This window comes from Eucyclogobius newberryi, unplaced genomic scaffold, assembly GCF_026437365.1.
Source record: "Eucyclogobius newberryi isolate DKJ021-1_F unplaced genomic scaffold, fEucNew1.0.hap1 SCAF_1, whole genome shotgun sequence".
In the NCBI taxonomy this organism is placed as follows: domain Eukaryota; kingdom Metazoa; phylum Chordata; class Actinopteri; order Gobiiformes; family Gobiidae; genus Eucyclogobius; species Eucyclogobius newberryi.
Window position 1 is genome coordinate 32631231 of NW_027315723.1, and position 14621 is coordinate 32645851.

General features: G+C 42.1%; 1 protein-coding gene across 3 annotated transcripts in view; it reads left to right on the top strand.

The window, feature by feature from the left end:
- Window positions 1-589: 589 nt before the first annotated feature.
- LOC140358903 (homeobox-containing protein 1-like) overlaps window positions 590-14621 on the top strand; it is a 30347-nt gene continuing 16315 nt past the window's right edge. The window contains exons 1-2 of one of the 3 annotated variants that reach the window (XM_072443892.1): window positions 590-882; window positions 2994-3629. In XM_072443892.1, the coding sequence (XP_072299993.1) occupies window positions 2998-3629 (632 nt within the window). In that variant the 5' untranslated portion in view covers window positions 590-882; window positions 2994-2997. Of the gene's footprint in view, window positions 883-2982; window positions 3630-14621 lie in introns of those variants that run through there. The other 2 variants (XM_072443894.1, XM_072443891.1) reach the window with 2 other exon arrangements.

The following is a 14621-nucleotide window of genomic DNA, read 5'->3' on the forward strand; positions in this document are numbered from 1 at the left end:
GTCCCTGACACAGTCCCTGGCACAGACCCTGGGACAGTCCCTGACACAGTCCCTGGCACACAGTCCCTGGCACACAGTCCCTGGCACAGACCCTGGGACAGTCCCTGGCACACAGTCCCTGGCACAGACCCTGGGACAGTCCCTGACACAGTCCCTGGCACACAGTCCCTGGCACACAGTCCCTGGCACAGACCCTGGGACAGTCCCTGACACAGTCCCTGGCACAGACCCTGGGACAGTCCCTGACACAGTCCCTGGCACACAGTCCCTGGCACACAGTCCCTGGCACAGACCCTGGGACAGTCCCTGGCACACAGTCCCTGGCACAGACCCTGGGACAGTCCCTGGCACACAGTCCCTGGCACAGACCCTGGGACAGTCCCTGACACAGTCCCTGGCACAGACCCTGGGACAGTCCCTGACACAGTCCCTGGCACACAGTCCCTGGCACACAGTCCCTGGCACAGACCCTGGGACAGTCCCTGACACAGTCCTTGGCACAGACCCTGGCACAGACCCTGGTGGAGGAGCGCACTCTGCTCCAGCTGTGGCCACAGGAGAAACTGCGTCTCTTTTTGACAATTGTAGAAGCTGCTTCGCTTTCGTCTCAGGGACTTGTAGTTTTTGGAGCTCACTGCTGTGCCGCTTGGCAGAGGCCTTTGAGAGAGGAAAACTACAGTTCCCTCGCAGCTCCTCAGAGGTATAAGTTGTCAATATGGCTGTTGTCAGACAGACAAAGCAGAGAGGCAAATAATTCGCCTCTGATCAGAAATCCTTGGAAGGGGTCGGACGGGGCACAGAGAGCATTGTTCCGCTGCAGTGGCACCGCGCGCATCGTAGCTCAGACTCTCCTCTTAAATGGTTCTGTGACTGGAAAGAGAGGTAAGTCATGTACTTTTCTCTGTGCAACACGGAAAGTGATGTTATTCATATCAAACGTTTGCTAGCCCCGACGGCTAACGTGAGCTAGTCTCAGCCATGGTCTCAGCGCTGGCACGGCTAGCCTGTTATGCTAATCAGTCTGTAAAGTGTGCTGCCTCGGACTGTGTAAGTTTGTCCCTGTGGACATAATAACTGTCTAAAGTCTAAATGTCACTTTGGACTGCAGCAGCATGAGCAACTTCTCTGTTAACATCACCGCTGCCTTCAAATGCCAAAGTGTAGGCTCCTGCATAAATGTATACATGCGCTAGCAACGTTAGCCTTTGGGCAAAGGGCGTAAAGCTGGCATCATCTGACGAGCACCCATGAGGAGCACCCATAAGGAGCACCCATGAGGCGCACCCATGAGGAGCAGCTCTTAAAGCGATGTGCAACCAAGCAAACCGATGTAACCTCACCAAATGGTCAGTGCAGTTTGTGTCATCCTCAGAAGTTAGTTTCACTGGGGTCATGGATCTAGAGCAGGAGGGTCTTGACCAGGTTCTGTGTTTTGAACATGATGTTTGTTGTCATCCGTGACACACACGTGTCTTTAGAGACAGTCAACTTGCCTGTCCAGTCCGAGTCTGGAGCACATTCTGTTCTTTCAGCTGATCCCCCTGAACTTTGGAGAACGTGTTTCTGACCCAGGTGACCTCTGAGATTTAACTTGTAAGATTTTGTATTTGAATGGATTACAATCTCATAATAATTCACTTATTTGCAATGGGAACTTACTAGTTTGCCAGTTAGTTAATGTTCAGCAGCTTTAAGATGCACAATGTAAAATAAAGGCTTTGAGTGGTGGCCTTAAATGACAAGTATTGATTTGTGTTGTCATGTCTCAGTATGTTTTCTGTCTCTGTGACATATAATACTCAAATATCCTGTCATCAATGTTCTAATTCTTGCATGAAGAGCCGTACGTTAAGTTTTCATTTGTGCATATATTGATTAGATATCTGGTATAAACGAGTTAAACAAAAATGCAATGAAATGCTTGGGGAGGTCCAATCCTCAGTAAAAGCATGTGCTTTTAAGCAGACATGAAAGGGGGAAAAACACACCTTATTTTTGTTTTAAATATCAGTAAAAGCACATATTGTTTATGTTCAAGGAGTGAACAATGAAAGATATTTTAATTTGTTTTTAATAAGACAAAATAAACTAGAATCAAACACATTGTGATCGATCACTATGAGGAGAAAATGGTGATAAATGGTTTTCTCATATTGCCCAGCCCCACTTTAAGCTGTAAATGTTAGAGCTTTCAGTTGTTTGGATGCAGAATGTCAGAACGCTCCTAAATTGCCTTCATGCTGAACAAAAGTATAGATGTCAGAGCTGAGTGTCTCTTGCACAGCCTGATTTCACTTATGTTCCCTCTGTAATCGGAGGGATTTGGACTATCACAGATGTAGAAAAATGCCAGTGACCCCTTTTAAAGCATTTATCATATCTCCATAGGTCGGGCTGGCACACAAGATGGAAAATCTGCCGCAGTCTGATTTCAGTTGCATTGATTGTGAGCACAGTAAATTGCTTATGAAAAACATAGAGCGTGGGTGGTGTGCCGAGACGGGGATGTATTGTAGCTCTTAAAGAACGGCAGTCAGAATGTTAAGATAGCATCAGCTGTCAAGGTGACTCCAGCACTCTGCGTGCGTTGCCTGCTGCTTCCCAAAAATAGCAGATTTTATGCCCTGCCCCTCCCTCCTTTTCTTTCACACTTGTGTCTCTTGCACGTCTTCTTTTCTTATCTGCTGCCTCTTTCTTTTACCCCTCCTGCAGTTTTTCCCGTTTCATTCCTAACTCGCCCCCATTGCTTTTCTCTTTTCTTTTCTATCTGCAACTCTAGCACATGTTCTTTTCCCACTTAATCCTCTCATTCCGCTGCCTCCTCCAGTCTGTAAACTGTCTCATCTCTCCCCCCTCTTCCCCGCTCTTTGCTCTTGATTGCACTTTTTCTGCCTCTCCTTGGGTTTGACTTTCCTCCACTTCTCCCTAACTTCCTCCTGTGTTTCCTGTTTCCTTCCTGCCTCTGACAGCGAGTTGTGTCTTATGCCCTGCAGCAGGATGACTGAGTTGAGTGAGGAGCCACGCTTCACTATTGAACAGATAGATTTGCTGCAGCGCCTGCGTCGCTCGGGGATGACCAAGCAGGAGATCCTTCACGCACTGGACACTCTGGACCGGCTGGACCGGGAGCACGGGGACAAGTTTGGCCGACGCACCTCTTCCTCCTCTTCTTCCTCTTCCTTGTACGGTGTAGTGGGCGGCGCCAACAACTGCACCAACAACTCTGCCTCCAACAACGCCACAGCGTTCAACAACAACACTGCCTCGTCATCTGTGTGCAACGGCAACAGCACCAGTGAAGTCAATGCCACCGACCTCTCCACCTCCGCCAAAATCTCCACCTCTACCCAAACTCAGTACGCCAACAGTGGGGCGCATTCTCCATCGCCCAGCAACAGCTATGACACGTCCCCTCCTCCGGGCCCGCCCCCGCCGTCGGCCATCTTGCCTTCGCCCGTGTCACTGGTGGCGCTGGCACAGAACGGGCGGGACAGTCTGGCAGCCACACCCAACGGTAAGCTGTCCCCGCCTCGTTACCCGGTGAACAGTGCAGCTGCGGCCCGCGCCTTTGGGTTCGAGCCAACGGAAGAGGACCTGGACATCGACGACAAGGTGGAGGAGCTCGTGAGGTCAGTGCTGGGAGGGCTTTTATTAGAATAACAGCCACACTTACTGTTGTTTGTGGTTGGCAGAGTGGTTGGCGTTCCTGCCTCACAGAGTTGTCCAAAGCCATGTGGCCTCTGTCCAACACTACCTTCCTTTCAGCGTGTGACAAGCTGTCTGTCAGTGTCAGTGCACATCTGAGTTGGCCCTTTTTCTAGTGAAGAGGTCTCAAGCCGTTTCAGACCTTGTTGACAATGCTCTCTTGACCTCTGAATCAGAAAATGCCACTGAATAGAGTGTGTCATAATGTGTAGTGCAGGTCTGTTTGTAGAGACATTCACTCCACTAACCCAAAGCTGCAGGCAAAGCATTGTGGTCCTTTGACCCCACCTGCCTTGCCTCCAGTGTTTTTGCACACTGGTGTATGATCTTAATGTAGAGTGATGTGAGGGCCCAGCAGCCATAGTAAATACTTATATTAAATGCTGCTGTGGCATTTTGGTGCAAAGTGCATACAAAGAACATTATCAAAAAACACATTTCACACACTGCAGACTGCAGAGTATAACAATGCACAAATGTATTGCATAGACATTGTTCTTTTGTGAGGCGTTATTGACAGCTGCTTTACTGAGGAGTTTACTATCAGACACTTTCACACGTTAGTCATACACAGTGGTTGAATGTTAAACACAAAGGGATAATGTTTACCTACAGAATGTGCTAGACTTAAGTTTTAGTTAGTGATACAGTTTCTCTTTCTAGTGTTTTCTTTTTACATAGTGGGCCAGTTTTTTTAATTAATTTAATTAATTTATTTCAAACCTGCATTTGACATGGTTTACAACACATATTTCCAGTAATTATACTGCAGAGAAACAGCCTGGTTTGAAAAGGGGGATGCTCCAAGCCCCCCACAAATCCATTTAGATATGATTACTGCAATACCTACAACATACAACAACACACAACAACACACAACGACACAAGAAAAGGACATGCCTGAACACTCACTGTGGTTGCATGGGTTTTGGTTATGATTTGCATATTGTGGGGCACTGGTCTAATGATATTCAGTTGTTTCCTAATCAAAGCAGCGCGTTTAGTCCTGGCATTAGACTTTTTTTGTCCATCATAGACATCTTTAGCTTTGGCTTACTGTTGTTATCTCTTTGAATTGGATTTTAAGCTTCAATTGACCTTGATTATGAATTATACTTGTATATGTAACTGATTTCCCTGGTAACTAATCCTCACAAACGTATGTCATTAAGCTTCATATTCGTCAAGACTGCCATTGAGTGGAACTTTGAAATGCAGACTGTAGAAGAAAGTGAGGCAGACCTAACAATAATGTAATTGTTTGAGAACAAAGTTTATTCCGCTCCTTTAATTAATGCAGCAACTGTGCCTTGTTCATATTTTTTTGTTTTCCTAATGCAGCAAAAAGTGGGCAGACTCCAAAAGATTAAATTATTGTTTCAAAGTTGCCGTAGCCCGCAGCTAACCAAGAAGTGGGGGCTTTGTTTCCATAGTAACATATAGGAGCACCTTCAAACCGGTGTCAGCGACGGCGCGAGGAAATGTAAATGGTAATTTGTGGTTTGCTGATTATATTGTGGAGCCAGCAGCAGCACAGACGAAGAACGAGAGCACGCCACATCCGAGCGTGTCAAAATGGCTCTGCTGCTGTTGAGAGACGTGATGTTAAATATGCCGCAATCGACAACGGGTTTCACCCTTTGTCCGGCGCTCGAAATGGTACACGTCTGCATGTATAGTGCGTTACAGCTCACAAGTATCTCAGTCAGTGTGTGATGTCATCTTGGGATCTTGGCATCATTATTGTAAAGGGGATAAAGGTAGTTGACCCCAGTCGCACATAATGGCACAAGTGAAGTGAAGGGCTCTTGTCGTAGTCGTGGATGATGCACAAAGGTGGAGGCTGTCATTGTGTGCAGCTGTGGTGGGAATGTGATGTGAAAAGGTCAAAGTTCACAGCCTTGTTTACTCATTCAATTCAAGTGTATGTTTACTCTATATACTGTATACTTGTGAGCGAGGTTGTCTTTGAAATGGACTTTGTTACACATTGGCACACTTGTAGCTTAGGCTTTTATGACTGAATCCGTCTCAAATATACCAAACAATAGAAGCGTATGTATGTAAACAAAAAAATGGATTTGAAGGTGCACTAGACAGTCTCTATGGTGATATTATTGCCTTGTCTAGAACGTTCCACAGTATGACCTCAAACCTCTCTGTCTTGCATATTCAATTACAGGTGTTTTATTGCTGAAAATGTGTCTGGAAAACATGCATTTTTACTGTGAGAGGAGTCGCCTCTCCACAGGCCTGACCTGTAACTCGGGCTGGTGGGCGTAACCCACTTGTTGGTTTAATGCCGCACTAGAGGTGTCATGATTATCGGTTAATCGATGATCGTGATTATTCAGGTCAGAATATAATCGTAAGAACTAAAAAATAATAATCGGGACAATTTTAGAAGCCAAAAATATACTTTTTTAAAAATACTTTATTTTAGTTTAATTTTGTAAAGCTGCTAACAAACTTGAGGAAGAGTAACATGTTAGACAATGGGAATGATTTTTTTTTTAAGATTCCTTTGTTGTTTAGTCAGTCTCAATAATCGTTAAAATCGTGATGTTTAAAAAAAAAAAAAAAAAAAATCCTCATAATAATCTAATCTAATTGTAACTAAAACTTGATATCGTGACATCCCTATGTCACACTGGAACAATAACCACTTCAACCAATAAAGTTACATAGTACACAATTTTTTTTTTTATTTCAAATGATCGTTAATAGAAAAAGTTGGTTAACACTATAATTTCAAACTTGATTTTGATATTAAGAAATTGGCCTCAATGATAATAATAAAAAAAAACACTTATTTTATTGTTTGGACAAAATAATAGTACTTTCTTTATGTTATGTGGTCTTATACTAGTTTTGATACATTGTTAATTAAGTTGATTTAAATATGCGATGCATTATTATCAACTGTGTTCCGTTCCAGTTAAACCAGAGTTCACTATAAATAGCTGAAAATGGCACAGAAACTGATTATTTTGGAGCACATGACACTTGTGATGAATGCGTTTCACAGTGAGCGCCATAAGGAGATGTACGTCCTGTGACTTGGCTGCAGAATGACCAACATGAAGGCTCTATTGTTCGTTAACGTTTGGCTAATTACATTTTAAGTGTTCCATCAAAAATGATATAATGACGTATTTGTGGATGAACATGGACAGAAGGCATTTGGTAGAGATCATCCAATATGTTTTTTTACTTTACAAATTAATGTTTTTTTATCATTTGGAATCTTTTTTTTTTAAATCCAAAGCAGCTCTACATATATCAGTATGTAGTTTGGCTGTTAACATTTGAATTAAATGTTACACACATTTCTTTGCATAAATTATAAAAAGGAAAAGTGATATAGCAGTGACTTTTTTCACAGCCATGCATGGGTTTCAGAATGATGGCATAGCTGTTGCCATAGAAATGAACAATTTAAATCAAACAAAATATTTTCTCTTTTAAAATGGGAAAAATCCTCAAAATGCTGCATATTTAACAGGAAGCTAAAACACACGAATAAGAGACAACAAACAGTACAAAGTAAACACTATGTTGGGCAAACAGATTTACGAATGAGTCTAGTTCATAACATAATTAGACAATCTTGAAATCTACTGTTCACTACTTTGTTTTTTGTGATGAAAATTGTTTTATCCATATCTAGCTATAATGTGTCCACCACATCTACTACAGTTAAAAGTACAAATCATCAAAGACCTTATTTTAGAACTTTTTTCTAGATCTACTGGACAAAGTATTTTTTTTTCTGTACTGATCTTTCACTTCTCCTCAGATTTAAAAGATACTGTATTTTCCGCACTATAGGGCGCACTGTCAATGAATGGTCTATTTTCAATCATTTTTCAAGGCGCACCGGACTTTAAGGCGCATTAGGAGAAACAAACCACACAAAATCACCTTGGGGGACAGTAAGCACAACCAGAATTAATCCATATAAGACGCACTTGTTTTTTGAGAAAATGTAAGGCTTTTAAGTGCGCCTTATAGTGCGGAAAATACGGTACTCTAAAATGTGTGGTAAATGGGTCTGAATCTGCTGAATCCCAGTGTCCTTCCAGATTCACGCAGTCTCCTCTCCAATGACATGCTAAGCGAGCGTGTGCGGCTGCAGCGTTTATGTCGAGCCGTACATCCGCAGTGAAGCCGTGTTAGCGACCATGATGTGATTTAGCTAAGAGCCTTTAGCGCTGTGCGAGCTGGCAAAATGACAATCTGTAGCTCTCAGAAAAGGCTAGTATTCTATATGAAGTAACACATTTACTCGGAATGATTTAAAAAAAAACTACACAAAACCGTGAATGAAACGACAGGAAGTATCCGTGAATGGGGGACCGGTCGCTGAATTGGTCTTTTCGTGCTTTGTTCAAGGATTTACAACGACAATATCAGTGACATTAAATTGCAATAGCTGGCAGTGGTTTTTCATAGATTCACAGCTTTTCCCCGCGATAAGTAGGTGGTGTAAACTGCACAAGAAAAGTTACATTGTGCACCTTTTTAATCAAGAAGTATCCCATAATACTTAGTGATATCCAGTGTTTGCCCTGATGCAGTGACCAACAGTGTGAGGTTTTATAGTGAGACGTTTCCTTGGATTTACTACATTCGCTCCACAATAATTTGATTTTTCTTTATCAGCACAAATTCCCTCAGGAGAAATAGCTGTTTAAAAAAAGAATTGATTGATAAAACCTTATTTACAAAGCGGTGTTTAGTGACAGTTCATTCATTCATTCGTGATTGTAGAATAGAAGGTACATTTGGTCTGAGGTTTTGGGGTTCTTAATGGGTGGATTGTTCTTTGTTTGTTTGTTTGTCTGACGAATGATTAAGTCTCGCCAATGTTTTTATTCTATTTTGGAAAAAGCATACAAAAGTACACAATTAGAAATAAGAGAAACGATCTTTAAAAGAGAACGATGAATAATTATGGCACAGGAAACCCCAAAAAACGTTCAATTTAGTCTAAAGTTTGTCAAATGTATCTTTTTTTATTTACATTTTTATAATTTTATTTATTGAAAAAAACACAGACCAATCAAGACTTGTGTGTAAATAAAGATACAGTACAGTAACTTTATCAACAACAGCAACGGCAGGGAGAAGAAAAAGAAAAAATAGAAGAAAGAAAAAGAAAGAAAAAGAGTGCAGAGAGGGCGGTACCAGAAAAAATACTAAATGTATCTATTTTCAATCAAAAACAATATTTCATGGTTTCCCTCTTAGATTTACTTGTAACTTGTGTAGTTTTTAGAATTTACAACACAATTATAACTACACATATTCACATATTACTTTCGTTGTGTTGCCATGTTAGAGACTGTTCAGGAAAGGACTCATTTTATCTTCTTTATGTGATTTAAACACAAAAAACCATTGACCCTTGTTCAAAGTATCTATTTTTGATACTTGTTTCGATTAGTATCTGATTTTGGATACTTTCGACAACCTTACTTGCAACAAATACAATAGATGAATGAACTCATTTTGGTGAATCATTAAGATGCTTGGAATGTATTAGGAAAGTGAGAAATAAGTTTGGACCGCTGTGAATAATTAACTAATAAGAATCAGTGGAACAACTAGATGTAAAGTTCATTATTTGCAAAATATTGACGAATTTAAACTATTTTGCAGTTTAATCGATTAATCAGCCAATGAAGTTTTAGTGGACTAATCCTTTTATCTATAGGGATTTAAATAGAAAAATGAGAAGGTATAGAATGAGTTTGTTTTATTTTTGTGGGTATTTATACGTGAAAAGGCAGATTAAACTCGCGAGTCAAATTATTCGTTATACATACAGTAAATACATAGTTTCCCAGTACTTTTTTCTGCATTAGTAGCTGTTGTTTTGCATGAATCCCGATGCAGTTGTAGTGTTTTGATTGCATTTTGGGCCATATAGACAAAGCCACACCCCCCTTTAGTCACCTGATCGATCGGCTGGACACGCCTTTCACCTCAAAGTGACATTGCACTTCCTGACAAACGTCACATCGAAGCATCATCATCACTTTGTTTCCCGTTGTTGTGTTTGAAGTTCTCTTGATGGCACATTCTCTGATACAGTGCGGCGCTGCTCTTTATAGCACTTGTCCTGGATTTTGATGGAGCACAAAGTTAAGTAGCACTCAGCCGCCCCGCTCGCCTCGCTCGCCCCGCTCGCCTGTCCCCCCCCCCCCCGCTCCTCCCCCTCTGGAGCTGGCGGGGGCGTGACGCGGCGCTCCGGCTCGTCCAACGATCCCACGGGGCCCTTGACACGTCTTGTTCTCAGTGAAAGTGCCTGTTTCCTCGTGGTCTTTGTCGACGGGAGCTTTCTGTGACGGCAGCTCCTCCTTCTTCCTCTCTCTCTCTCACTCCTTTTCTTTCTGCCGCTGCTTTTCCTCCTCCCGCTCTCTCGTTTTGTTCACTCCCTTTCTAATGCGTCCCTCTTTTCTCTCCTCCTTTCCCCTCCCTCCTCTCTAGTCTCTCGCTCCCCCCGCTTTCCTATCTCTTTCCATTCTCTTTATCCTTCCTCCCTCACCCTCTCCCTTTCTCCTCTTCCTCTCATCTCCTTCCTTTTCTCTCCTGCCTCTCTTTTATTCTCTATTCTCCCCTTATCCTCTCTACCTTTACCGTTCTCCCCCTTTCCTCTTGCCTCCTTCATACCTACCTTCTTTCCTCCTCTTTCTACCCTCCCTTTCTCCTCTTTCCTTTTCCCCTCTTTCCCTCCCTCTCTCTCCTGCCTCTCTTTTCTCCTGGTCCCTCCCCCTTTTTCCTCTTTTAACCCCCCTCAACTTCTCCCGCCCTCTTTTTCTCCCACTCTTTCTCCTCCTCACTCCCTAACTCTCCTCCTCTCACCCCTCCTTTGAACCCATCTGTCCTCTCTCCCCTCTCCCCCTCCCCTCAACTCTTTCTCCCATCTCTCTCTCTCTTTCTCTCTCTCTCACGCTCTCATTCTCACTCTCTTCCCCTCTTTGACTTCCACTCTCCCTCTCTTCTCCTCGTCATCTCTCTCTTCCCCCCCACTCTCTTCCCCACTTAGTCTCCCTCTCTCTCTCCCTCTCTCTCTCCCTCTCCCTCTCCCTCTCCCTCTCCCTCTCCCCTCCCTCTCCCCCCTGCTGCCAGTCCTTGTTCTGCTTGTGCTACATTGATTCACCAGTGTCGATACAAGCAGCACTTTTGAGTCTCTAATTTTAGCCGTGCCGCATGAGACCGCTGAGGAGGATATTGATGCTGGATGTCAAAAAACGCTGTGACGCATTTGTTATTTTAGGCATAATGTTGGTACTGATGCTCCACAGTATTATTATATTAACAGCTCGCATAATGTATATGTGCTCACAAAAATCAAGTTTTTTCTTTTGAGGTTGGCCTTATAAAAGTATAAAACCTGTTGAAAAGCAGTAATGTTTAGACCGAGGCCTGCAGCGATTAATCGAAATAGTCGTTTCACAATCACAATTGTTATCTGGATGATACAGACTCTAAAACACATGCAAAAAGACTTTTTATGACAAAGACAAAAGAATAAACAATTCGTACTATTACAAATTTATATGTAAATAAAGTAGGAGCCTTCGTCATCACATTCCATTCTTTATTTGGTTAAATCTGTATATATGTGTAACCATTCCTGACTAGTCGACTACGTAAATAATCGTCAACAGTTTGGTACAATTATTGTCATTTCTTTACTAGTTTCTCGTCATGTTCTTTTCTATACCTTCACCATCATCACAGCGTCTTTGTTTTATCAGTCTTTCTTTTTGCAGAAACGCCCCACAGATACAAATGTCCTTCTTTCTGCTCTGACACAGCGCGACTGTCAGGATTGTATTGTTCACAGTTGTAGAAATGCCGCGTACTTCAGTCCGCACGGTAGAACCAGACTGTAATAAGCGTGTTTGTGTTTGTCCTGCTGGTGTTATTATAGATGTATAGGGGGGGAGCGAGGCGGGCGCGGTGCCAGGAGGCAGGGTGGGTACACTGTGTAACTGTGTGCGTTTTTTCTGCAAGTCTCTGCATGTTCTGGGCTTTTTTTAATTCACCCGCCCAGACAGGAGCGCGCGCCGACGCTACGTTTTACTCCAGGAACATAACAAACGCGTGATTACCACTGATTTGAGAGACCTCGCCTTTTGTGTCGCTCTGATTACGCCACGGCAACAAACAAAAAAAACGAGGCACAAGGCTGGAAAACAGCGAATTTGGAGGCAAAAGACAATGAAGCGTTTATGAAAAGTTTACTACATCTTACAAATATTTTTATATTATCTGAGTATTTTAGGGCTGTAGTCTACTTAAGATTCTTGACATCGCATAGCCCAAAGTCTTAAACCTTATTATAGAAAACTACCGGTAAACGGTCAATAAAAATACAGATTTAGTTATTTTTTATATTAATTTTGTTCATTTAATCTAGCAGCTTTTTTTTAATGTTGAATTGATGAGTTTGCAAAAGGCACGTGAACATTTTTATCCAAACAACGTTGAATTGAAGCCGCTCAGTGGGATATATTCATGTTTTGTGCACATTTCTCGTCATTTGCATTTAATCGCTGCTTTGTCTGAGTCATAAATCTTCTTCTCTCTTTGCACACGGCACGTTCTGGAGCCTGTGTACGGACTTAATAACGATTGTACACATGACAAAATGATTTAAAGATTGCTACCGTCTTTCAACTGTCTTGAAACTAACTCTGTCCGAAGTCAGAAATCGTGTTTAGATAATCATTACAATATTTGTCATAGAAGTGGCGTTCATTCCTCTCTTATCTTCACGCGTCTGCACTGAAGCCCAAACACTGTAAGACCTCGGTTTGTCTGAAACGGTCTTGCCTTCATTCTATTTTTATTAATGATGGTGTGGATTTTAGGGTAAGTGAGTTTGATTAGTAATAATTGCACTAGGGCTGCAGGCCATGGAGTCTTAAGTTGATAAAATCTTTAATAGTCGGCTTATTTTATTGTGTTTTAATTTTAAAAGGAATGATTTGGCTTGAAATGAGTTGGTTTCAGATAAATGCACGATTTACTAGTAGTAGTAATAATAATACATTTTATTTGTAATGCACTTTACATTCCAATGGAACCTCAAAGTGCTAACAGAGGCTAAAAACAACAAGCAAGTTACAGTTAAAACAAGTTAAAACAATAAAGCATACACACACAGATAAACCATGAGAATTTTAAAAGGATTTAAAAAAAAAAAAATGTCTTTAGGCCTTTTTTAAATGCCTACACACTATGTGGGGCCCTCAGGGTCTCTGGAAGGGCGTTCCAGAGCCGTGGGGCGACTGCCTGGAAGGCCCTGTCTCCCATGGTGGAGAGCTTGGCTCTGGGCTGGTGCAGGCGGTGGGTGGACATGGTGGAGCGGAGGGTTCTTGGGGCTGTGTGTGGTGTGAGGAGCTCACTGAGGAGCAGGGGCAGTTCCATGTGTGAGGTGAGGAGACAGAGTTTATATTGGATTCTTTGTTAAATGGACAGCCAATGAAGGGATCTGAGGACTGGAGTTATGTGGTCATATTTAGTAGTTTTCCTCATAAATATTTCTAATTGTGTGAGCGGCTGTGATCTTGGTGTCGGTGCAGTTTAAGTACAAACACTAGGGATGTCACAATATCAAATTTTAGTGTCATGATTATTGTGAGGAAAAAACATCACGATTTAACAATTTTTCACTATTACTGAGGCCAAACAACAGGGAAATCTTTATGACAAATTTTATGAAATTTAACTGAACGACAAAATGAATTTAATGTGACAAAAACAGCCCGATAAAAAGTTTTTTAAACTGCATTTTTTCAATCACAATTATTATTATTTAGTTGTTATGATTATATTATGACGTGAATGTGATTAACCCAGGGGTGTCAAAATCCTTTTCACAGAGGGCCGCGTGTTGAAACTTAAGCAGAGCAGAGGGCCACAAACAACCTGGCATTGTCGAATTTGTAGATTGGGGGAATGAAGGGAATCTTTTGAAATGTTGCATTTGTCATTGCTTTGAAGAGCCTCCACACCTTTAAGAAGACTTGGAACACTAATATTATGTTGGTATAACATCAAAATGCTTGAATTATTCTAAATTGATAGTAAAAAGTATTACTTTTTGTTGTTTGGACCAACTTAGCAGGAAGCCTGAGGGACAACAAAAATTGGTCTTTGGCCCTCGGGCTGTAGTTTGGACGTACCTGGATTAACCAAATCATATTTACAGTTAGTGCTGGATAGTCTGGTCCCGAGGGACGGTAGTGATCTGGTTGCCATGGTAATTTTTAACTTCTGTTGTTTTGCTTTGCTTTTGCGTTTTGCTTAAGTTTTGCATGAACCTAGCGTTGTTCCTTACCTTCCTAACGTTGTTCCTAATCTTCCTAGCGTTGTTCCTAATCTTCCTAGCGTTGTTCCTAATCTTCCTAGCGTTGTTCCTAATCTTCCTAGCGTTGTTCCTAATCTTCCTAGCGTTGTTCCTTACCTTCCTAGCGTTGTTCCTTACCTTCCTAACGTTGTTCCTTACCTCCCTAACCTTCCTAACGTTGTTCCTAATCTTCCTAGCGTTGTTCCTAATCTTCCTAGCGTTGTTCCTAATCTTCCTAGCGTTGTTCCTAATCTTCCTAGCGTTTTTCCTAATCTTCCTAGCGTTGTTCCTAATCTTCCTAGCGTTGTTCCTAATCTTCCTAGCGTTGTTCCTTACCTTCCTAACGTTGTTCCTTACCTCCCTAATCTTCCTAGCGTTGTTCCTTACCTTCCTAACGTTGTTCCTAATCTTCCTAGCGTTGTTCCTAATCTTCCTAGCGTTGTTCCTAATCTTCCTAGCGTTGTTCCTAATCTTCCTAGCGTTGTTCCTATTCTTCCTAGCGTTGTTCCTATTCTTCCTAGCGTTGTTCCTATTCTTCCTAGTGTTG